Source organism: Argopecten irradians, chromosome 5 (genome assembly GCF_041381155.1).
Source record: "Argopecten irradians isolate NY chromosome 5, Ai_NY, whole genome shotgun sequence".
In the NCBI taxonomy this organism is placed as follows: Eukaryota; Metazoa; Mollusca; class Bivalvia; order Pectinida; family Pectinidae; genus Argopecten; species Argopecten irradians.
The window spans coordinates 45,885,684-45,910,031 of NC_091138.1; the positions used below are offsets into that span (position 1 = coordinate 45,885,684).

Genomic DNA, 24,348 nt, shown 5'->3' on the forward strand with positions numbered 1-24,348 from the left:
GTAGCGAAATTGACAAAATTGGGGCCCACCTCTTTAGACCTACGTTTTAATAGAAAAATCATCTGTTACAAACATACGGAGACATGAAAAATACATGCAGATTAAAAGAAAAAAATCAATAATTTATAAGTTGTGTCCTTTTGCCCCCCATTTTCCTCGACTGAAATGTTCTCAAAATGCGCATTAAAAATAAAAGAGGTCCTTCTGCACATTTTTCATACTTCATTTTAGGGATTTTCATATTTATTTTGGGTTACACAACAATGTGCCGGTGGTGTGAAACAGGTATGTTCAGATCTAGTCCGCTAAACCTGCTCATATCATTAGGCTTTTTTAATTATTTTTTTTTTTGCCTAATATATAGGGGGGAAAAAAGCCTAATAATATAGGCAGGTTTAGCGGACTAGTTCAGATCGAGCAGGGTTGCATAATGATATGACGACATTCACAGTTATCATTATTTAATTGCAGGAATTTAAATTCGAAAAATTACCATGTTAAGAACGCTCTAAAGTCATCAAAATACATCGTAAAACTCATCTCAGCAATCATAAATACATTTAGTAATATTTTTCCTTCTCGGGGGAGACCTTAGGACCCCCAAAAAACAAAATATCTCGCCTTAAGCCCTCGCAAAATCATCAAAATACATCGTGAAACTCATATCTCAGTCATTCTAAATTGTAATATCTTTATCAGGGTCTCCCCCGAACCCCCAAAACACCACAATGCTCGCAAATTTGGCCAATTTTAGTACTCATTAATTTCCTGTTATATTCTACATAGTACACTTGCGTATATATATGTAGAATGCGAATTTTACCGATTTTTTTTTATTTAGACCCCTAGATCGTCTCATAATGGTCAATAGGCTATCTAGTGTGCTGTGGTCTGTGCGTATACTTTTAAAATTTACTAAGGTCGACAGGTTTCTTATTTCCAAAACTCCGCACGGTTAGAAAATATAATGAAGCGGTCTTGTAAATGATTTGTGTTTTATAAGAAATATATGTTGTTTCATGGTCCTGTGTTAGTTGAACTATTACATGTGTATCTTGTCCACGAGTACATGTCATCCATATTAGGTCATTGTATCTAGTTTCTGTGTTTTGTGTCCCGTCTTTTTTATCGGCCGTGCGTGTATTGTTACTACTGTACATGTTATTCTATTTCGTACACATCCGTAAAACTCATTATAGAACTTTAAGAAAATAAATAAGTCTAGCCCTTTCTGTGCGGTGTTCTGAAAGATTAAGCTTCAAATAGGAAATATAGAGGTGTGCAGTACGTACATAAGGCGGGATAGGGGCACGTTTATCGCGGTATGATAGGGTTTTGGATAGGGTATGAGGGATGGCGTTTTTTTTTTTTTTATAAATATGCATTATATGTACATGTATGTGCATGTAGCATGTAGTCTCATTGTAATTTGGGTCCATTTTCTTGTAAAGTTATATTTCTTCTTGTTGGTTTAACTTTAAAGTCTATGTTTTGAGTTTTAAGTTACAGACAAAAGTCAAGCGCAACCCCCTTGAACCTGAGTCAGTGGCACACACGTACACGGTGTCAAATGGCTTTTAAAGATGCTCCACCGCCGACAGAGCACAATTGGTGTTTAATCGTGTATATATATATGTCTAATTAACACAAACAATAATATAGAATAATTTATTTCGCCTTTGGTGCATGCGCAATCAGTACTTCATTCCATATAGGATATAGTAACACGGATTTTTTTTCGGGATGCAATTAATTATATTTCATGTTTTTAACTTGAAGTAAAATTAGAAGCTCTCACAAACTGTTCAATGGTGGTTTTGAAAATGACCTTGACATAAAATCATTTTATGGAAATTACGTCAAATACAACCTGTATTTTTTGTTGAAATCATAAAGTGCACCACAATAAACAAATATCAACACAAAAATAGCATATTTAAAATCTGTTTTTATCACCTTTAATCGTAAAACTACAATATACTAATATGTCTGAATGATATTTTGAAAATGACCTTTATAGAATGACCATTTAGACTACCTTGACCTTACTCCTGAGGGTTGACTGACCTTGGGGAGTGACCTTGACATGACCTTGACACTTTACTCATTAGTTATGATAACATATAGCCACAGAATTGTTAGAGGATCAACTTTCAGTCTTTGTGTGTGTTTTAGGAGACTTGAGAGCAAACTTGACATGACCTTGGCCCTACTCATCCACTAAGTCTGACCACCATATAACTGGAGGGCTGACATTGTGGATTGTTTAGGATACTGGACAGTGGCCTTGACATGACCTTGACCTTACTCACCCATTATAGCTGACCTTAACATGACCTTGACCCTACTCACCCATTAGGTCTGACTGCAGTATGGCCACCGTATAGTTAGAGGACTGACTTTGTGGATGTTTTACAATGCTGGAGAGGATCTGTAGGGAGGAGATCTGCTGTACTTCCTTCTTGCTGACCAATAATTTCTTGAGGACAGCCAGTAACGTGATCCCTTCCATGTTGAGCCTCATCAATAATTCCAAGCTGTCGCCATTGGTTACCAACTTCCTCAGTAAACCTGAAAAAACACATCAACTTGGATACAGATAAGATTTATTTACAAACACATTGCTATATGGACTACTGCTTTGACAGTAAAAAAGACCTCCTTCCAGCACATATCCAAACAAGGTAGAATCTATTGACTAGTATGTATAGTTCTCTACAAAAGGTTTAGAGTTTAGGTTTTATTATTTTAACAACAATCCAACAAATTCTAGCTATATACTGTGTAACTGTATAAATTTTCAGTCTGTGAGATATTAGTTTTTTTTCGCTGCTATAGTCATTTGGACTAGTAAACCCCAACATTTTACTAGTCAGTATAACTTCTTAATCACTAGTCCAAAATTAAATACAGCCGTTTCGCTTCAGCTTCATGTTCAGTCCATAATTACAATTTTTGACCAAATTACAATTTTTGACCAAATTTACAGCCTGGATACATTGGTGAACACAAATTCTCACAAAATGATGCATACGGGCCGAAATAATCGGATACAGAATGCACTCAAAATGTGTGGAAATATGCAATCGACCACAGCTCTTATAGTATATTTAATGATTTCAATCGGGTGGGAGCCACTAGTCAAATCGGACTAGTTCATTACAATTGGCACTAGTTCAGGCTGTAAAAATAACTAGTCCTGGCCCCGTTTTCTCGAAACAAAATAGCAGACTTAGGTCAAAACTTCAGTTTTTCTCCTTATGTAACTTATATGAAAATTTATGACTTAAGTCTGTTTTTGACTTTAGTTTGTTTCGAGAAATCGGGGCCTGGACATCGGCCTAGTTCTTAAAGTTGCAGACTGAATTTTCATTGTTTTCATGTTTGCCATGGTAGTGAGAATATAATCACATGCGTCTGCTTCTGGTTTGATAAAAATATAATAACCTACCCCTACTATATGAACAAGGTGAGACACTCCGATACTCCAACTGTGGAACGGAATTGGAACTCTTCGGGTCAGATGACCTAAAAACCGTAACTTCGCGACGGAAACCTAGCATACATTGCAAAAAGAGGATTCTTAATTAAGGTACGTTGATTGAACGAGCAGACACTCAATATTTTCGTCAAATTTGGTCTAATTTCAAAGTGAATTGGAGCTCCCGTTCATGGAGTGTCTCACCTTGTTCATATAGTAGGTTTAGGATATTTTATTTTTCATCAACCAGATGCAGACGCCTGTGATAAAATATGATAATGTTACCACTGTTTTGTCAGCAAGCTAAAATATTTCTAATAATTATTGTATTAGAAAGTTCCAAGAAGCCACAAGTCATTGATGTTATACTGTATGCAGTAAAGGGTTTGTAAAGTTCTGCTAAATGAATAGCATAGAACTGATGATATTTCTGATTTGATCAATGTTGTTGAGGGAACACTTGGTGTGGAATTGGAATGTTAATGATACCAGCTGGTGCCGACCAAGCTATCTGGCTAGTGGAATCATTGGGGTGAGTTAAGTATGGCCATTAGATGTACATCATCTTTTGATCTGTTTAGAGTGGAAATGACCTTTCTCAGTGTGTATAGGTTATAGTTGACTGAACTGAAAGCTTCCCTAACATTTTTTCTGTCAGGCCAACCCCTAGGGACACAAGGAAACTTACACCTCCTACACTAAATAAATCTTCAGAAAAAAAGGAAAAGTTGTCGAAAAAAATATTAAAAAGTACTTTTCGGAGTTTCGTTAACGAAACATATTTTTGCGAAGTTGTCGTTTCGCGGTACACCAATTCCTCTATATGCAATATATTTAGCACTAAGAAATTCGCTGATTTCAAAAAAACTTTGAACATAGAGAAAATAAATCTTCATGAAATGTACAGTATAAACTGAAATAGCCATGCACTGCTGACCCGATATATTAAGGTGGCCATCTTTGATATTGTAATGATTGGATGATATAATATACATCTGGAAGCGCTGAACTGAATCTTCAAACATTGACAGATTCCATTAATAAATATCAGTCTAGGTATTGCTATAGTCGGATCATTGTAATATTTGGCAGCTACAAGATAAACAGCAAACAAGCTTTGTAAGCATTGCTTTCCAAAGTAATAAGTGTCTTTCACAAAAAACCACAACCATGACAGCAAAGACCAGTCCGTTTCTCCCAGACACCTATACCGATATACATATATATATATATAAATGTATTGTAAACGACGGATTCGCATAAACTATCTTGATTTTTATTCAAATCATGCAAGGCATGTAAAGCTAATATCCCATTTAATTTAGCGTCCCGTCTAATCACAATCGTAAGTGATAAAACTATTTTAGCTGAACGCTTTAGAGAAACTTAGTTTTTTATTCAGCGCAAACAGCATTATCCGCAAGAAGTTATAGATTACTGGAGTTGAAAGAGCAAAAAAAAGAAGGACCTATTCATTTAATGGAAATCGAATAAAGTGGAATCCAAAAGCAATATAATACCTTTTTGTCAGTTACTTTTAATCCAAACAACTACAATATTTTTCCAATTGTAAAATAGGTTGTGAAAGATTACATGGAAAATTAGCGACAGAATGAAATTGATATTTTATCTAACTAGAAAATAATAAATTGCAAGCGTCAGCCTAAAAACCTTAAACGTATTTTATGTGCGTCAAAATTTGATTCGAAAATGCAAGATACTTCTGTCACTAAATGTATGCAAAAGCGTTGCAAAACATGTAATATATTATTAGAGAGTGTAAAAATTATACATTCAAAAATGGTTTTAATTTCAAAATTAAAACTAATATGAATTGTACATCCAAAAATGTCATATACGCACTTATTTGTAGCAAATGCTCAGATTTTTATATTGGTCAGACAGGAATGGAATTGAGGAAAGAGAGTTACATTACACCGACAACAAACCAAAACAGACCATCTCAGATATTTAACAGTAAACGAACATTGTCATATGTGTGCTAATGATAATTTTTTTATTTTACCAATATATCAAATGTCCAATTCAGATCTTTTAAAAAGAGAAAATAAAGAAATGTATTTCATTCAACTTATGAAACCTGTGCTAAATTCAGAACGGGACAAAGGAACTTCATATTAGTTTTTATTTCGTCCTCATGTTTTTGTTTATTTTCTTCCAGAAACCATTCACAATATCTTTATGTACCATTTCATGACGTAATCTTACTATGACGTCATTTGTACTATGACGTCATGTTTTACAAATAAAAGAATTCAAACCCCTGAAGACCGGCATGAGTCCGAGAAAGCGCTAGGGAGAAAAAACTGTTTTATAGTTGTGTTTTTTTTATGTATATACATAAAAAATAAAAATATATATATATATACAGATACAGGAACTGTCTGTAGGCAATTGAATCATGTGATAATTAACTTAGCTGAGAACCTGACAAAGATTCATATAGGGAGTATAGAGGGTCTTTGATGTACGCCCCAAAATGTTTCTGAACATGTCTTTGATCCATTACCTGATTCAGGGAATTAAGAATTTTCGGCTCTTTAACTATCTGTCTATTTTGCCCATCTTTTACCTGCCCTGTGTTGGGATGATCCCCAGACCAGATCCCTCACAGAGGGGAAGGCTAGTGGTGATAATGGACGCTGTTTGATTTATGATTTAGACCTTAATTGTAATGGGCTTGTCTGGTTAGCATGAACCTACTCCAATCTGATGAGTTCTCTTTCAAGTTTATAGCGTAGATTTGTGTATAAACAGTGTCAAATCTCATTAACTCATCAAAGCCATAGTTACACTTCATATTAATTGTTATGATAAGTGAAAAGTTTTGGTGAGACAAACAATTTTTTTTTTCATTTAGAAAGTTTTTCATGATGTTCACCTGTTATGAGATCATAATGCATAATGAGATGAGATCAAGGAATACAAAATCCATTATTACTCAGCCAACTACAATACATGATTATCCTTTCTTTCATCTTCCCTTCCTTTCTTTTTTCCTTTATCGTTTAATCCCTCTCTTAGGTAGCTTCCCTTTCCAATATCCGACAACCTTGGCTACCTGTTTGTTTATTATTTTCACCAGGAATTACTTAAGATGACTAGACATTAACAATGCAGGCCCCCTAAACATGGAGATAATTAAACTACAGAAGCATGGTATAGCAAGTACACAACCATGAACTGAAGGAATTCTCTCTATAACCTGTCCTTCAAGATGCCTAATTACAGGGAATAACCCACGATTTGTAAATAAGGATCAGGTTTCATCACAAACTTATCGCATATAATCGAATATATAAACCAGCCCTACTATGAAACATCTCAACTATGTGAGCAGACGTCTATTGGAGGTGTACAAGACTTAGCCTCTGGTTCTGGCTCCCTTATCAAAATGTCTGTCTAGCATTTGATAAAACACACAAATCAAAAGATCAAAACAGTAGTATTCTATGCAAGTCAGAGAAACATTCTGCAAAAGGGCAAACAAGGCTCTGAAATAAATGCTGAACTTTTCTTGCAACATAATTTGTTTACGTTGTACAGTTACAAAAGCTGCGATTACACAAATTACAATAAGAGGAACAAATAAATAGTAAAAGTCAGCCAAAAAAAGACTCCCTGTTTGTCTTAGTTGGAGATATTGGACAGAGTACAGGACCTTGGTTTCTCTCAGTCAGTAAGAGATATTGAACAGAGGATTGTATCTTGTTTTTTCTCAGTCAGTAAGAGATATTGGACAGAGAATTAGACCTTGGTTTCTCTCAGTCAGTAAGAGATATTGGACAGAGAATTGGACCTTGGTTTCTCTCAGTCAGTAAGAGATATTGAACAGAGGAATTGGGCCTTGGTTTTTCTCAGTCAGTAAGAGATATTGGACAGAGTACAGGACCTTGGTTTCTCTCAGTCAGAAAGAGATATTGGACATAGGAATGTATCTTGTTTTCTCTCAATCAGTAAGAGATATTGGAAAGAGTACTGGACCTTGGTTTCTCTCAGTCAGTAAGAGATATTCGACAGAGAATAGTACCTTGGTTTCTCTCAGTCAGTAAGAGATATTGGACAGAGAATATTACCTTGGTTTCTCTCAGTCAGTAAGAGATATTGGACTGAGAACAGAACCTTTGTTTCTCTCAGGAAGAGATATTGGGAGAATATTACTTTGGTTTCTTTTAGTTAAAGTAAAAAAAAGGTATTGGACAGAGGAAATAGACCTTGGTTTTTCTCAGTCAGTAAGAGATATTGAACAGAGTATAAGACCTTGTTTTCTCTTTTGAAGTAAGAGATATTGGACAGAGGATTTGACCTTCATTTTTCTGAGTCAGTAAGAGATATTGGATAGAGGATGGGACCTTCGTTTCTCTCAGTCAGTAAGAGATATTGGACAGAGGATGGGACCTTGGTTTCTCTCAGTCAGTAAGCGATATTGGACAGAGTACAGGACCTTGGTTTCTCTCAGTCAGCAAGAGATATTGGACTGAGAACAGAACCTTTGTTTCTCTCAGGAAGAGATATTAGGAGAATATTACTTTGGTTTCTCTTAGTAAAAGTAAAAAAAGGTATTGCACAGAGGAAATAGACCTTGGTTTTTCTCAGTCAGTAAGAGATATTGGATAGAGGATGGGACCTTCTTTTTTCTCAGTCAGTAAGAGATATTGAACAGAAGATAAGACCTTGTTTTCTCTTTTTAAGTAAGAGATATTGGACAGAGGATTTGACCTTCGTTTTTCTGAGTCAGTAAGAGATATTGGATAGAGGATGGGACGTTCGTTTCTCTGAGTCAGTAAGAGATATTGGACAGAGGATGGGACCTTCGTTTCTCTGAGTCAGTAAGAGATATTGGACAGATTACAGGACCTTGGTTTCTCTCAGTCAGTAAGAGATATTGGACAGAGTACAGGACCTTGGTTTTTCTCAGTCAGTAAGAGATATTGAACAGAGGAATTGGGCCTTGGTTTCTCTCAGTCAGTAAGAGATATTGGACAGAGTACAGGACCTTGGTTTCTCTCAGTCAGTAAGAGATATTGGACAGAGTACAGGACCTTGGTTTCTCTCAGTCAGTAAGAGATATTGGACAGAGGATGGGACCTTGGTTTCTCTCAGTCAGTAAGAGATATTGGACAGAGTACAGGACCTTGGTTTCTCTCAGTCAGAAAGAGATATTGGACAGAGTACAGGACCTTGGTTTTTCTCAGTCAGAAAGAGATATTGGACAGAGTACAGGACCTTGGTTTTTCTCAGTCAGTAAGAGATATTGGACAGAGTACAGGACCTTGGTTTCTCTCAGTCAGAAAGAGATATTGGACAGAGTACAGGATCTTGGTTTTTCTCAGTCAGTAAGAGATATTGGACAGAGTACAGGACCTTGGTTTCTCTCAGTCAGTAAGAGATATTGAACAGAGGAATTGGGCCTTGGTTTTTCTCAGTCAGTAAGAGATATTGGACAGAGAATTAGACCTTGGTTTTCTCTCAGTCAGTAAGAGATATTGGACAGAGTACAGGACCTTGGTTTCTCTCAGTCAGAAAGAGATATTGGACAGAGTACAGGACCTTGGTTTCTCTCAGTCAGAAAGAGATATTGGACAGAGTACAGGACCTTGGTTTTTCTCAGTCAGTAAGAGATATTGGACAGAGTACAGGACCTTGGTTTTTCTCAGTCAGTAAGAGATATTGGACAGAGTACAGGACCTTGGTTTCTCTCAGTCAGAAAGAGATATTGGACAGAGTACAGGACCTTGGTTTTTCTCAGTCAGTAAGAGATATTGGACAGAGGATGGGACCTTGGTTTCTCTCAGTCAGTAAGAGATATTGGACAGAGTACAGGACCTTGGTTTTTCTCAGTCAGTAAGAGATATTGAACAGAGGAATTGGGCCTTGGTTTCTCTCAGTCAGTAAGAGATATTGGACAGAGTACAGGACCTTGGTTTCTCTCAGTCAGTAAGAGATATTGGACAGAGTACAGGACCTTGGTTTCTCTCGTCAGTAAGAGATATTGGACAGAGTACAGGACCTTGGTTTCTCTCAGTCAGAAAAGAGATATTGGACAGAGTACAGGACCTTGGTTTTTCTCAGTCAGTAAGAGATATTGAACAGAGGAATTGGGCCTTGGTTTTTCTCAGTCAGTAAGAGATATTGGACAGAGGATGGGACCTTGGTTTCTCTCAGTCAGAAAGAGATATTGGACAGAGTACAGGACCTTGGTTTCTCTCAGTCAGAAAGAGATATTGGACAGAGTACAGGACCTTGGTTTTTCTCAGTCAGTAAGAGATATTGAACAGAGGAATTGGGCCTTGGTTTTTCTCAGTCAGTAAGAGATATTGGACAGAGGATGGGACCTTGGTTTTTCTCAGTCAGTAAGAGATATTGGACAGAGAATTAGACCTTGGTTTCTCTCAGTCAGAAAGAGATATTGGACAGAGAATGGGACCTTGGTTTCTCTCAGTCAGAAAGAGATATTGGACAGAGTACAGGACCTTGGTTTTTCTCAGTCAGTAAGAGATATTGGACAGAGTACAGGACCTTGGTTTTTCTCAGTCAGTAAGAGATATTGGACAGAGTACAGGACCTTGGTTTCTCTCAGTCAGAAAGAGATATTGGACAGAGTACAGGACCTTGGTTTTTCTCAGTCAGTAAGAGATATTGGACAGAGTACAGGACCTTGGTTTTTCTCAGTCAGTAAGAGATATTGAACAGAGGAATTGGGCCTTGGTTTCTCTCAGTCAGTAAGAGATATTGGACAGAGTACAGGACCTTGGTTTCTCTCAGTCAGTAAGAGATATTGGACAGAGTACAGGACCTTGGTTTCTCTCAGTCAGTAAGAGATATTGGACAGAGTACAGGACCTTGGTTTCTCTCAGTCAGAAAAAGATATTGGACAGAGTACAGGACCTTGGTTTTTCTCAGTCAGTAAGAGATATTGAACAGAGGAATTGGGCCTTGGTTTTTCTCAGTCAGTAAGAGATATTGGACAGAGGATGGGACCTTGGTTTCTCTCAGTCAGTAAGAGATATTGGACAGAGTACAGGACCTTGGTTTCTCTCAGTGAGAAAGAGATATTGGACAGAGTACAGGACCTTGGTTTTTCTCAGTCAGTAAGAGATATTGGACAGAGTACAGGACCTTGGTTTTTCTCAGTCAGTAAGAGATATTGGACAGAGTACAGGACCTTGGTTTCTCTCAGTCAGAAAGAGATATTGGACAGAGTACAGGACCTTGGTTTTTCTCAGTCAGTAAGAGATATTGGACAGAGAACAGGACCTTGGTTTTTCTCAGTCAGTAAGAGATATTGAACAGAGGAATTGGGCCTTGGTTTCTCTCAGTCAGTAAGAGATATTGGACAGAGTACAGGACCTTGGTTTCTCTCAGTCAGTAAGAGATATTGGACAGAGTACAGGACCTTGGTTTCTCTCAGTCAGTAAGAGATATTGGACAGAGTACAGGACCTTGGTTTCTCTCAGTCAGAAAGAGATATTGGACAGAGTACAGGACCTTGGTTTTTCTCAGTCAGTAAGAGATATTGGACAGAGAACAGGACCTTGGTTTTTCTCAGTCAGTAAGAGATATTGAACAGAGGAATTGGGCCTTGGTTTCTCTCAGTCAGTAAGAGATATTGGACAGAGTACAGGACCTTGGTTTCTCTCAGTCAGTAAGAGATATTGGACAGAGTACAGGACCTTGGTTTCTCTCAGTCAGTAAGAGATATTGGACAGAGTACAGGACCTTGGTTTCTCTCAGTCAGAAAGAGATATTGGACAGAGTACAGGACCTTGGTTTTTCTCAGTCAGTAAGAGATATTGAACAGAGGAATTGGGCCTTGGTTTTTCTCAGTCAGTAAGAGATATTGGACAGAGAATGGGACCTTGGTTTCTCTCAGTCAGTAAGCGATATTGGACATAGGATTGTATCTTGATTTCTCTCAGTAAGAGATATTGGCCAGAGGATAGGACCTTGGTTTCTCTCATAAGTATGAGATATTGGACTGAAAATAGAACCTTTGTTTCTTCTCTCAGGAAGAGATATTGGGAGAATATTACTTTTTACTGGTTTCTCTCAGTAAATAAAAGATATTGGACAGAGGATCCGGACCTTGGTTTTTCTCGGTCAGTAAGAGATATTGAACAGAGGATTTGACCTTCTTTTCTCTCAGTAAGTAAGAGATATTGGACAGTGGTTCCGGATGGGACCTTGGTTTCTCTCAGTAAGTAAGATATATTGGACAGAGGATAGGACCTTGGGTTCTCTCAGTAAGTAAGAGACCTTGGTTTCTCTCAGTCAGTAAGAGATTATCTCATTCAGCAAGAGAAGAAGGATACAATGGATAGCTAGAGGATAAGAGGTTTATTGGATTATCTCAGTTAGCGAGAACTGTTGGACAAAAGACAGAATCTGAATTTTTTCATCAGTAAGAGATATGAACAGAGAACAGAACCACGATTTTTCTCTATTTGATCAAAATGTTAGAGAATTAAAGACCTCGGGTTTCCTCCATTAGTCATATGTGTGTATAGGAGAGGTAGGATGACTATCAGTAAAAGGTAACTTATTATAGTTTACCAAAGGATGAGGCTCTGTAACAGAAAGTTGTAAGCCATGTGGATACAGCTGCCAGGCATGCCAAACATGAGGAAGCCATGCCACACAGACCTTGGAAACTACATCAGCCTCAACGAACCTTTAAACCTTAATCCAATACCTATTACATACACCCGACAGATGGTTTCCACACAAAAACATTCACTTCATATCTGTAAGGTTTCAGTATATATCTGATACCAGCAGAAAAATCACAAACTTCGCTGGAACATAAATCAAAAGAACACCTGCTTTATAAACAAACTTCAAGATGCAACAGTGGCTCGGTAACGTCTTAACTTAATTTCTCTATAATAAGTACCAGACACTTTTTTTTACCTCAAAGGACTTCTAAACAGTCCAAAACAGTTTTAGTGGACAGGAGTTGTTGAGAATACATAATTACATGTTTGTAATGCCAGATTGTAGGTCAATCGGTAGACCAATTGGCTAGAATTCTGCGGTCTCGGGTTCAAATCCACAGGACTGGTTGCTACATTTTTTCCTCTCCTGCTACAAATTTGGTAGCAAACTTAATACCAATGATGATGGTATAAGGGTTTTGTGTCTCCGAGGGCGAGAATTTTGAAAAAAGGAAGGTCGAGTGTAATAGGATTGGACTGGGTCGATCATGGATGACCAGGTAGATCAGCCGTAGAGCATTCATGGCTAGTGTTTGGAGGTCCCGTGTTCAAATCCCAGTCCGACCACTACATTTTCTCTCCTCCTGTTACAGGTATAAGACAAGACAGGGCCCTATTTGAGCAAAAATGAACCAGTTAATGATCGAGAAATTAATAAATTTTCGATGAAATTAGCCCTTTTTTCAGCCTGTATATAGCTCTATAACCTAAAATGATCAACACCAGAATCGACAAAGATTGATAACAGTGTAACTGAATTTTTTCAATAATTTAGTGTGAAGACCAAATGTTTGAATGGGGCTCCTATACTAATTGGGGCCACCATGGGCCTAATATATGAGAAATGGAGTGAATTAATCTAGCAGATACATACAGATCAATTTAGACCAATAAGTTAATAGTGTTACCTAAAGTTACGGTAGATATAACATTCAATTTAATAAGCATCAATATCCCCCTCCATATAGGCAACCTTTTTAATTACATTGATTTAAATACTTAGACTATGAAAACAAGGAATATATCCCTATCTGATTTCTTTTGTAAATTAAATGGCTTATAGACTGTGCAATAATTTTGTGAAAATTTTTTTACTTATTGAGCGCCCTTCCAATTTTCAATTTTTAAACCGCCTGGCAGCTTATTGGGTCGAATATGGTATGTAAACAAGTAAATAGTGTTACCTAATTATAAACACTCTTTACAAGAATTCAAAATAATCACATGAAAATTTAAACAAATTTGATTATTCTACTGAGTACAGAGCAGTTCTGAGCCACTTCATTAGTCTACGGTAGTATATACCAATCTTACACACACTGCTCATCCAGGCCCTTCATCTTACAAATTAGAAATCTTGTCCAGAATCAAGAGTTTATCTGTTCAATCTGTCTAAGACCCATGAATTACTTAGTGTTCTAGTTTATCAGCATAACTCATTCACCCCTGAAGACTCATTTAGACTCTTCTAAATCAAAGATTAGACCAGTCCATTATGAAATTTCAGGGGTGAATTGGGTTAAATGGACAGTTCTCTAACACAGATAAGATCCTGGTAGATTTAAGGACTAATGCACTTCAGTTCAAAAGTTCAAAATGCAGGTTGACCAAGACCTCTTCATGAAAGTCAAAGTTCAAAAAATGGGTTGGCCATGACCTCTTCCTGAAAAAGCAAGTTTGAAACCAACATGTGGCAGTTGCCAGGTTTTCCAACTTTATTATCATTATTAGTCTGACATGTCCTTAACTGACCCTTGCTGTTAATGTAAAATAAAAATTTTTTTTTTTTTTTTTTTTTTAAATCATCCGGTAAATTAAGACAACTTTCTCCTACAAAAGCCTGTGTATAAGTGATCTGGCTAACATGACAACCAATATTTTGGCCAAAATAATTCTGCATGCATGTCTGCAAATGGTCATGATCAATTTTCTCTGGATAGACAGACTGATTCCAGTATACCCTCTAACTTTGTGGCCGGCGGGAGGAGGGGGTGGAGATGGAGGTATAGAACAGATAAAAAAAAATCACCATGATTAAGTTTCTTGATACAAATCAGCAGTAATACTATTTTACATTAACACCTAGTACTTTATAAAAGTCATTGCCTGGGTAACATTCTTCACAAATCTCTTCCTACCCTGTATGGGGTACCACTGTTCAGCAAAGCCCCTCCCTTAGATACCTGTTTATATATATAAAACTCTATGTAACTCCATCTGAATGTAAGATAACTTATTCCATCTAGAATTCCTGCCGGCTGAAAATATACTCTGAATGATTGATAGACAATTCCAGCTTGAGTTACATAATCAGTTAATATCGTATACAGGATGGCTGCTGAAGAAGTTATGCTTCATATCTATCTTATACTCGGGTCAAGGTCTTCTGTAGACTGCCACTTACTGATAAGGAAAACATTCCGGATAAAAACTGAAAAATGGCAAAATTTTGCGTGAAACAGCTATAGACCTAGTCTTATCTGTGGATAAACATTATATATTTCTTCAAATATGTTTAGAACACAACCTCATGTTGAAGTTTGTTAAACCTATGTATTTCATATATAATTCCCTTCCACTACCTTCAAGGCATTATATGGGGTCAAAAGTTTTAGGCCAACGTTGGCCAACACATACCATATGTAGGGCTGTGGTTTTCCTCAGCAGACTTCAAGTTTTCTCCAAATATTAAAACCTAAACGTCCATAATTGAATTTACGAGTTTCTACTGCATTTACATATTTTCCTAATTCAATAATAATTTCATCTTTGAAAGTTGATAAAAGCTGTTTTTTTTAACTAAGCTGTAACTTTTTTGGGTGAATGTATCCTTTTACTCAGTGTGAAGACAGGAGGACTTTTAAATCAAAGATTTCTGGTGTGAATGATTAATAAAGGATTTTATGTATGAATCTATAATTTGTCAATAAAGGATTACTTCCCTTGAGACCATATTTTTATAAAGGATGTACTATTAATTGGTCAATCCTTGTAAAGGATTTACTTCCCTTGAGACCATATTTTAATAAAAAAAAATTCTGTATGATACTACTAAATGGTCAATCCTTATAAAGGAGTTACTGCCCTTGAGACCATAATTAAATATGAGCTATAACTGATGACCACTCTGGTTGACTTATCACATAAAGTGAACGAAACTTTTAGAAAACAAGGGACTAACTTATGTAGTACAATGTACTTAAAACATGGTTAATTATGCATCTAACTAATGGGTAATAAAGGCATACTAATGCAACAATTAAATGATAACTAATTAACGATTCTAGATTAATTAATTAAGGATGTTAAATGCTGACCTAGACAATTGAGGATAAGGGCCTCGACCTTGGCAGTGCTTAGAAGACACAGCACCTCCTGTACGATCTGACGATGGATGCCAGGAGAGAGATTTGCTGGCCAGTCACCAACCAGCAGGTACACAAAAATGTATACTATAGATGCCTGAACGTCCTCGTCAGGAAACGACAGACTGGAGCATAACTGCTGCAACAACGAGTCTGAAATAGACAGAAAAAAACAGCAAATGTCAGTATTAAATGTAAAAAGAGAAAAGACTGGGAACACTTCGTTAACGGTCAAAAATACCTGAAGGAGAATTATTGCACTGCATAATCTATACATACAAAAAAAAATATTTTATAAATATCTGGAGGGATAGTTTCAAGACAATTTTAATGATTGAAATTTCAATAAAAAAAATATGCTTTCATAATCATTGCCTTATGTAACAGAGTACAGGAATTCACATAATTCAGTGTTTTTCCTGCCTATATATTTGGGGCCGAAATAAAGCCCCATTCCCAATTGTATTTCTTGTTATTTTTTCCCAAATCTATGTCTAAATTTCCCAAATCAGTGAGTTGACGCTTATTTTGTGCGACGAAATTAAAAAATTCAGGAAATCACAAGTCTGAACGTCGTATTTTAGTAACCATTTTTACGCTTGATTCTTAGAGAAGCATAATTGTCTATTCTACCTTTTCCAAAATTTCCATAAACACCGTTCAAATTTTTCATTTCCTAATTTTATCGCACATAATTTCCCAATTTTCACCAGGTGGCAATTTCCCAAAATACCCAGGAAAAACACTGTAATTTTAATCAGTACCTCTGTTATGGATTGAACACTGGCCTCTAGATAACAAGTCTGATGCTAACCAATCAAACTAGAAGTTCTCTCCAGCAGTGAGGTATTTTACAGCTAGTATTGACCAGGGTTACAATTATACATAGTTAAAATAATGAATAAATAGAAAGAAAGAACGAAAGAAAAACAGCCAGAAATATATATTACAACCGACCGACGGTAACACTTTATGACAATACTTCATGGTGGGTCATATCTAATTTAATGAGACAAAAGCAATTAACCATCTGAAAATTTAGCAAAATGAATTCAAATTAATTTTATTGGATACCATTATTGGCATACAGACAGCGAAGGCTTTGTTCCATGAAACAGTAATAATCCACAATGTGAGGTACAAATGTAGCTGATCTTGTAGAGATTTTTGCTGATAAAGCCCCAACCAATGTGTTACCTATTCTGTATAGAATGACGACTCTGTCTCAAGTCCGTGCCAAATTATTTAGCGTGCGACATTCTGACTGTGTGTGTAGGAGTTTACGAGAATAGTATCAGTTTCTGGAGTGAAGAGCAATTATTACTTGTGTATTGTAACGAGGCTTCGTCAAGGAGTATGATGTTCAGGTCTACCTTTACTGTTGGTAAAGAGAGCCTCAGAGGAAAAGCCAAATATTCGGATTGCAAACTTTCCACCAGAATCAACATGTTGTTCAAAATTTTATTTTAATTTGTGGTCTTATTCACTTTGGAAAACGATTTCTAAAAATATTTTTGGAAAAATTTATATTTGATTCTGTGGATAATATATATAGACAAATATACAAGCTTTGGTGGATTGTTGGTTTTGATGTGTACGATAACTCATCCATCCCTAAATATTCATAATGGACTACTCTATTTTGTGTTTCAGAAGAGCCTAAATGAATCTTCAGGGGTGAATGAATAAATTATCAAAGTTGGCGAATAAATTATCAAAGTTGGCGAAAAAAGTTCAGGAATATAAAGAACGCTATTGTGAGTACGGTGAGCCAAACCGTAAAACAAATGATGCAGTTAAACGTTTATTGCAAGCTAGAAATTGCTGTATACCACACCTTTTGATCATTTGACTCCCCAAATTGAGTCAGGCTTACACAAGATGTGATACCATTGGTGATAAAGGTACTGTAGTAATATTGTTATATTCATGTCGATTTTGTTTTTTATTTCTGGTTTCATACTGTTGCGTGAGCGACGTTTTTGAAGGTTACCAAGATAATATGCAAAAATGAATGAACTCCTGTGAATAAGCTGTGAACAGTAAATCAAAAAAATTTTACACTCAGCAGTGGAGCATTTTTAACAACTATACAGTATCCAATGGTGACAATGGCAGTAAATTTTGAATGACACTTCTAGTTCTTGTAGCATATTTATGTCCATACATTATTAACTATTATTAACTTAATTTGTGTTGCCATGTCATCATCCATCAACTTGTGCCATTGCTATGTAAAAGAACAGGGAAAAATACACATTCCTGTTGAGTGACCAGGAATTGAATCTGGGTCTCTGGCATAAAAAAAATATAGCTCTTTTAGCGACTGAGCAAAAGAAGCATGCTCTGTCAGTATTTAACACTAAGTACAAACCACATCAGCTTGCCCCTTTAATCAACAGTTATCACACCAAAACTTAAGTTTGTTTGCAACAATTTTTCCAAAACTTCAAAGAGTTGTAAGAAGGAAACGATATGATTGAATTGCTCTTGATTTAAAGTTCTAATGGTGATAGTTATCGCCGCAATACACTGAAAGGGGTTGTGGTGGCGAGTGGTTAAGATGTTCTGACTGCTGGTCGGTGGTTTTTCTCCAGGTACTCCAATCCAAACAAAACCAAATACCGAACTCACCAAGAATAGATAAGCCGCAACTCTTTTGCTGAACACTTATTTGAGTTACAGTATGTACAAACTACAGTATTCCGATTAAAAACGAATAATTATAGAACCCTAATCTCTAGCTTTAGTGAAAGTTTAACACACAACTTATATTGTGTAACATCTATTTATCAACCATGGGGGCTATGGGTGGATCCTTTACTGAGTCAAATCAAATACACATGGCCATAACCTATACGAGAAAATAGAATGTCGAGTTAATAGTAAATCACGCATTTTATTTTTTCATCATGTCTGTTTTATGCCACTGTAAAAGAAATGTATATAATCGGTGGCGTACATCTCAGTGAGCCTCGGTAGTTGATAGACTTTATGCTGAAGATATCTAACACGATATATCTACTGTTAGTTTATAAACTCTATTAGAATGTGGACCCCTACACAACATTGTTAGCTTACCTTAGGATCAGTTTATCCCTTCATTTAAAACTCTCCATAGGAAAGCATTACAGATTTTAAGGAAGACCCATCAACCTCTGTAATGCTTGGGGAAATTTAAGTTTACGAATTCCTTAGGTTAAAAAATGTTGATGAAACTAGGCCCTGGCCCCGATTTCTCAAAACAAACTGACTTAAGCCAAAATTTACATAAGTTACATAAGGTTAAAAACTTAAGTTTTGACTTAAATAAAAGTCGATCTGCATGTTTGTTAGGTATGACCTGTATGGCTTATTAATATAAGAAATTGACAAGTATAGCACAAATACTTCTCCCTGCAAATTAGTGTCAACAGAAAATCTTGAAATTTTCTCCCAACAACAAAATAAAAGAAGGTACAGAACATATGGGTATCACTGTAATTAGGACTATAGGTCCATAAATATACCTTGCAATCACTAATTAGTATCAGACAGGAAATGACAGCATGTAATTACATCAATGTTGATCAGATAAGCATGCATTGGACATAACAGTATGATAGAGGTCTGTGTACAAGTCTTCCTAAAAGGCCAAGGCACCCCTCATGATTCCGAGAAGCACACAGCACTTCCAGCACTAACGTGGTGCTGCCATGGTGCTGGCTTGGTCTGCTGCCAGCACATATGGAATGTCAAGATATTAGCGAGAAGTGGCTGGTAAATGTGTTGGATAGAATCTTTCAGGTTATCTTCTTCTCAATCTGATTAGTTTTAAAAAAATTTGGTCTTCCTTCACCGAAACAGATTGTTTTCAATGACATAATTATGTAATTATCGTATCTGTGTTTCTGTTATTTACACCCACACAGTACACTGATTGGCTGACAATTCGGTTAACTCATTCACCCCTCAATCCACATTGATACTCTTCCAAATCAAAGACTAGACCAGTCCATTATGGAATTTTAGTGTACATGCTGACTGAGAGTCACTGGTTGTAGGTTGGTGATTTTCTCTGGATACTCAGGTTTTCCTTATATATCAAAACCTGGCATATTCTTACAAACAGATCAAAAACAGAAACAGACGATTACTTTTATTCTTCAGTTACAAAAGTTACTTACTTTACAGCATTACCTCAATTGAAAAGTTTGAGCTTCTAATTTTACTTCAAGTTAAAAATATGAAAAATAATTAAATGAATCCCGAAAAAAATTCTAGAACTGAATCCTATATGGAATGAAGTACTGATTGCGCATGCACCAATTATTGTTCAAATGATGAATATCATTTATGCAGCCTCTGTCAGCGGTGGAGCATCTTTAAGTACGAAACTCTAGTCCAAAAAACAATGTTAATGTGCCCAGTAGCAAAGGCCCTGTACATCAGTGTAGGGATACTGAGATGGTGGGGGAGGGGATCGATTACATTGACCTCTGACCTCTGACAGGGGAGAGGGGGGGCAATGAGATGCTATCTCCCCCTCAACATTGTACAACCATCCAGCAATCTGTCAGACCTAAATTGTAGGTGTAGAAACAGTGAGATATGTCTCATCTCTTTCTGGCATTATACCTCAACCCCAACCCCCCTATCTCCTCAATGGTAATCTCCTAATCAGCCAAACTATCAAAGTAGCCATCCAACCTCAGTACTGAATGAAATTCCTGACTTCTTTAGAAACTTTTGAAAACACCACCAGATAAGTAGGTCGGTGATAGTAAAAGTACATAACCAGGCATGTAAACTAAGAACCCTCCAGACCACAAAAACTTAACTATACTAAAAACCTGACTATACATCAACAGTATGCAGAATAATTATCATGACTGCAAGGATTTTGTAGCATTTTAAACCAATAATATCTCAATAAAATGTTGTCACAAACAATCAATTCTCTCTAGACTAGGTACCAGAAGAAAAATATACTATCCATTATATATTGAGAAAATTCAGCATTAGTTTTCGCTATACTAAAACATCAACAGTGTACATAATGATTATAATAACCAAGACTGCAAAGTTTTTGTATGTTTTAAACCAATATCAATCTGCCTAAATTCCATCACTCATGAATAATTCTCTCTAGATTACCAGAGGAAAAATATATTACCAATGGCCATTACAGTGGAACCTCCCGAAACCGATCATGGTCGGTGCATATAATTTCGGTCGGTTTAGAGAGGGTTCGGTTTGGAGAAGTGAACCGTATACCAATCATCACGATCCGGATTTAATCGACCGGAAGTCGTTTTTTACATTAGTGCACCGCATGTATGCCTAGTGTTCGTTAAAACTGACCGATATTGATTGTTAATGTGAATGTTATCACAAAAGAGAGAATCATACGTTTAAAAGGAATGGATTACAGCAAACTTGAGTTTGTTACCGCTTATAAACGTAGTTTAGTTAGTTAGCTGCGTGAATGTTCTTGGGGATGTTCTCGTCTGCAACCTACATACATTGTACGACCGATCGCTTCCGGTTACGTCAAGAATCAAATTATATGGTCTAATTACACGATGATCAGTCAATGCAGGTCATTATATGACAATGACATAGTCATTTTCTAAAACAATACATGGCTTCGGCTTCTTTATACAGATAATTTACGTTATCCGACAACTACCTATGTAAATAAAAAAGACGTGTGATTTGAATACGAAACTTTCTCTTTATTACTAGCTCTGCTTGTTTTCCTACAGTAAACAAACCGCGTGCACATGGTAGACCTTCGTTAGATATCTAAACAATAGGCATGATTAAATAATTACACCACCATCTCTGGTATAATTACCGTGTACCTATAGCCTTCACATCTGTATACATGCCCAAGGTCATGGCATGCTACAACTATGGTACAGGTAGTGTGTATTTCACGGTCGGTTGATCAGACCTCAATGCAATCTATCGGTGTCGCTCAGGTAAGGCGGGTTTTCAGAAGTGTATTTTAGTTACAATTGACTATTCCGATCTCAAAATCGGTCCGGTATTCGGAATTGGGAGGGATCGGTTTTGGGAAGTTTTATATATTATTAATAAAGAGGAATTCATTCCGTACATGACATCCAGGTTCGGTTTCTAGAGGTGATCGGTTTTGAGAAGGTTCGGTTTTGGGAGGTTCCACTGTATTTATTGGGATTTTTTTTTTTTTTTTTTTTGCCATCAATTTTAGTCGAGACACACTGGCACATAGTCATTTAGTAAAACCTGCCTTATAGTGACCACCATGGCATCTTTGTATAAAGACCATCTTTTGTAAGATAACCTGCATGCAGTCAATGGCCAATAAAGCAGGGTTCAATGATTTTTTGTTTGTTTGTTTGTTTGTTTGATTTATTAACGTCCTATTAACAGCTATGGTCATGTAAGGACGGCCTCCCATGTATGCGGTGTGTTTCGTGTATGTTGTGCGAGGTGAGTGTACTGGGAGACTGCGGTATGTTCGTGTTGTGTCTTCTTGTATAGTGGAACTGTTGCCCTTTTTATAGTGCTATATCACTGAAGCATGCCGCCGAAGACACCAAGCAACACACCCCACCCGGTCACATTATACTGACAACGGGCGAACCAGTCGTCCCACTCCCTGTATGCTGAACGCTAAGCAGGAGCAGAAACTACCACTTTTATAGACTTTGGTGTGTCTCGGCCAGGGGACAGAACCCAGAGCCTTCCTCACAGGGGCGAACGCTCAACTCAAGGCCAAAAGTGAGACGGTGCCAAGGGAGGCATTAGGAAAGATAAAGTCAGTTAGGAAGAAGAGAAAAGATAAGATCCTAAATTTAGTCGCCTTTTACGATCATGCAATAGGGGCAGCAGGTACAATTCTAACGCCCTACCTGCAGGGAGCAGAGTTCAATGAAAATGGAAAATCTTATCAATTGCTGAAACATTTTGTGGAAAACTGTAAACCAACTTTCTTTTCGCTGCTATCTAATTTTACAATTTCCATTTCAAAACAAGTTCACAAAGATTAATCAATCTTTGTCAATTTAACATTGAATTGAATGACAATTCCTACCAATATAGATGATGCAGGTATTTATTCCCGGGGATAAACTTTTGTGAATGTACTTGGATGGCGAAATTTGCGAATGTAAATCCAAAGTTGCTTTACATTATATGGAATTACATGTACTAGGACAATTAAGGTAGCTATTATCTGAAAGACAAAAAGGCTGAAATTGGCCAATCGTCTAAGGATTTTGCTATAAAGACATTTTTTTTTTCTTTTTGGATGGTCTTCATGAATTAATTAATTAACATTAATATTTCTTGTTCAATATTTTTTTGTAACCAAATTCATCATTACTTTGTAGCAATTGTTTACATTTCAGGGTCTACAGCTAGTTAACTTTCCCTGCCTAAAACCTCACTCTATCACTATATCACTATATCCTATGGAATACAGACATCTGTAGCTCATCTGTAGGGTACTCCCCTGTTACAATGGCTTCCAGCTGTTCAGAATCAGACTCCGAGGCCCCTTCTATGTCATTATCATTACAACCAGGTAGAGATCTGCCAGAGGAACTATTATTTTGTGATTAAGGTGAAATAATGTGCTGATTCTGAAACGGAAAGATTGAGAAATGGACTGCCAATGATCAGCCATAAAGGCTTAAGGCAGTACAGTGAAACCTGTCTATAAAGATCACCCAAGGGAGCGAGGAAAAATGGTCGTTGTGACCAGGTGGTCTTTATACACAGGTTGAATTATGCTGAAATTGGTCACTTGGGGTCCAAGAAAAGTGGTCTTATTAAGCAGGTGGTCTTTATATAGAGGTGGACGCCAAGGCAGGCCTTACTTACTGTATATAATAAAACAAGATATATACACTCAGTATTACAAAACTTGCTGATAAGCCTTGTATATTGTATTTGCACACTGTAAAGCTGTATGTATCCCCTGCTGAAGCACCCCACCAGTATGTTTACATAACACTCGGCAACTGCAGTCAATATGGACAACATGGGGAAAGATAATTTTGATTACATCAATGATTTTTGTATATACAAGAGTTCACATAATGAAATAATGTCAAGTAATCCCCATTTATTCAGAAAATTGAAACAGTGCTTTAAGGGACCACGTTTTGACCTTTCACAAATTATAATGCTAATTAAATTTGCCAAGAAATAAATGGATTTGCAAAAAACAAAATAAAGAAACCATATATACAATTGTAACTATATAACATAAAATGTTTAGAAAACAATTAAATTTGTACAATACAAAACTACAACCATGGTTACAAAGGCTAACCACAAATATCTCTACCCACAAAAAAAGCTCCAGACCACAAATAAAAATACCCACCACAAATATATATTATGCAGTATATGGGTTGTGGTGTCTTTGCTCTTTAGAAATGAAATAAATCAGTAACCTGATCTACAAAATATGAATAACTGATGCATGTTCTTGATCGATATACCCTGGTGGGCTATGGTATGACATCTTCATTATGCTAATTAATCCCAATCAGTGACATCACTTAGTGTGTCTGGGGTACTGTGGCTGGCCCCTAATGATAATGTCTAGTAATGAACATAGGGGGAGCTCAAGGAGGACACGGGGCTTCATGGACCCTAATAGTATGGAGGGAGTACCAGTAAGTACCCCTAGCGGTCTCCAATAACAGAAGAAGTGGGGTTATACAAGGGTCCCTGCTGATCCAATGCACCACCTGTAGGGTGAAGTGTGCCAGAAGATGGGGCTGAT

General features: G+C 36.8%; 1 protein-coding gene across 1 annotated transcript in view; it reads right to left on the reverse strand.

Moving 5' to 3' along the window:
- Positions 1–2,344: 2,344 nt before the first annotated feature.
- LOC138324457 (meiosis inhibitor protein 1-like) overlaps positions 2,345–24,348 on the reverse strand; it is a 32,592-nt gene continuing 10,588 nt past the window's right edge. Inside the window, exons 6-7 of the mRNA XM_069269520.1 lie at positions 15,534–15,734; positions 2,345–2,571 (exon numbers count right to left, since the gene is read on the reverse strand). Of these exons, the coding sequence (XP_069125621.1) occupies positions 2,345–2,571; positions 15,534–15,734 (428 nt within the window). The remainder of the gene's footprint in view (positions 2,572–15,533; positions 15,735–24,348) is intronic.